Source organism: Poecilia reticulata, unplaced genomic scaffold (genome assembly GCF_000633615.1).
Source record: "Poecilia reticulata strain Guanapo unplaced genomic scaffold, Guppy_female_1.0+MT scaffold_155, whole genome shotgun sequence".
In the NCBI taxonomy this organism is placed as follows: Eukaryota; Metazoa; Chordata; class Actinopteri; order Cyprinodontiformes; family Poeciliidae; genus Poecilia; species Poecilia reticulata.
The window spans coordinates 691,356-692,712 of NW_007615016.1; the positions used below are offsets into that span (position 1 = coordinate 691,356).

General features: G+C 39.9%; 1 protein-coding gene across 1 annotated transcript in view; it reads left to right on the plus strand.

Annotated features, from left to right (window-relative positions):
• Nucleotides 1-1,172: 1,172 nt before the first annotated feature.
• The window catches only part of znf346 (zinc finger protein 346), a 35,234-nt gene continuing 35,049 nt past the window's right edge, over nucleotides 1,173-1,357 (plus strand). Inside the window, exon 1 of the mRNA XM_017303049.1 lies at nucleotides 1,173-1,280. Coding sequence (XP_017158538.1) covers nucleotides 1,223-1,280 — 58 coding nt within the window. The 5' untranslated portion in view covers nucleotides 1,173-1,222. The remainder of the gene's footprint in view (nucleotides 1,281-1,357) is intronic.

Sequence of the window (1,357 nt, forward strand, 5' to 3'; positions counted from 1 at the left end):
ATAAAATGTTCCACACAGTTTATATTAGGATCAGCAGCAGAAAGTTTAGGTTTAATCCACGTAAAAACACAACAAATGTGAATAACCAGAAATCTGAGCCCAATTTCTTGATCTTCTGAAGACAAAAAGAGCCAGAAGGTTTAAATCTGTTAGACATTAACTTTAATGACATTTTCTAACAGCTGCTGTYAGAAAACCAAAGGTCAGACATGCAGCTTTCTGTAAACAGAACATTTTCTGTCGTTTTCTCTGTGCTGAGCGTTTTCCTCCCCAGGCCAGGAGAGAACGTTAATCTGGATGTTACTTTAGTCATTTATAAACCAATCGACATACTTTGTATGCATGTCACCAGAACCTGGAGAATAAAGTCAACATTTATATGCACATTACATGTGGATGGTTTTTTCTCTGACCAGTGGAAATGTTCCTCTCCATGACACACGTCAGTCGTTACAGTTTAGTTTGTGAACTAAATCATTCGGATCCAAAAGGTTGATGAACTGTATAACAAACTAACATAACYAATTTTACTCAGAATAAGAATGACATGATTTATAATGTGTTGTTATTTTATATTCATAGTTAAAGTTAGTTATCTCTCTTGTCCTCTGTGAAGTTTGGCAACAACAACTATCATAAACTGTTTGCCACAGCTGACAGTCAGTCTTTTACAAATTGTGAAGGAAGACTAGCCCTTTGTTTGGATTAACTGTCAGACTTTGACTAGGCCACTCCAAATCATGTCATTTTGGAGTCATGCAGAGATGGACCTACTACGCAGTTAAAAACTGACTGATTTGTCTCCATCTAGTGGCTGGTTCAGGGTCTGCACCGTCTAAAGGTCGCCGGCTCTAGAAACTTCTCCAATCAYCTCTGACCGGCTCAGACCCTRTGTGTCCACTTTACGAGCTTATTGRTTACAGAATGTTGAGCCAGCCATGTCGGGGTTATAAGATAGCATTTTAAATGTGTTTTTTATCAAAGATGGTTTCCATGACTACGTCAATTCTTAAAGCTACAGTCGCAAAAACATTAAATAACCCTCATATGTTTCGAAGGGTATAATATCTGACATCTTAATTGCATCATTGTAACACATATTTTACTCGATGTGTTATAAAGGAGACTTTTACTTAATTGTTTTGAAGCMSAGTTTTCTAAATGCCTCCAGTGTGCAGCCGCGCATGCGCTGTTGGAAGCCGATGCTGTGTGTAGAAAAATCATGGCGGAGACGATGCAGACCGACAGTTTTCCTGTCTTACCTTCGGGACTGGCGGAGGGTATGACACCCGGATCCTCCAAACGCATGCATATGCTAGTAGAGAACCGCGTCAGCGCACCTAGCAGTCCTCCCGGA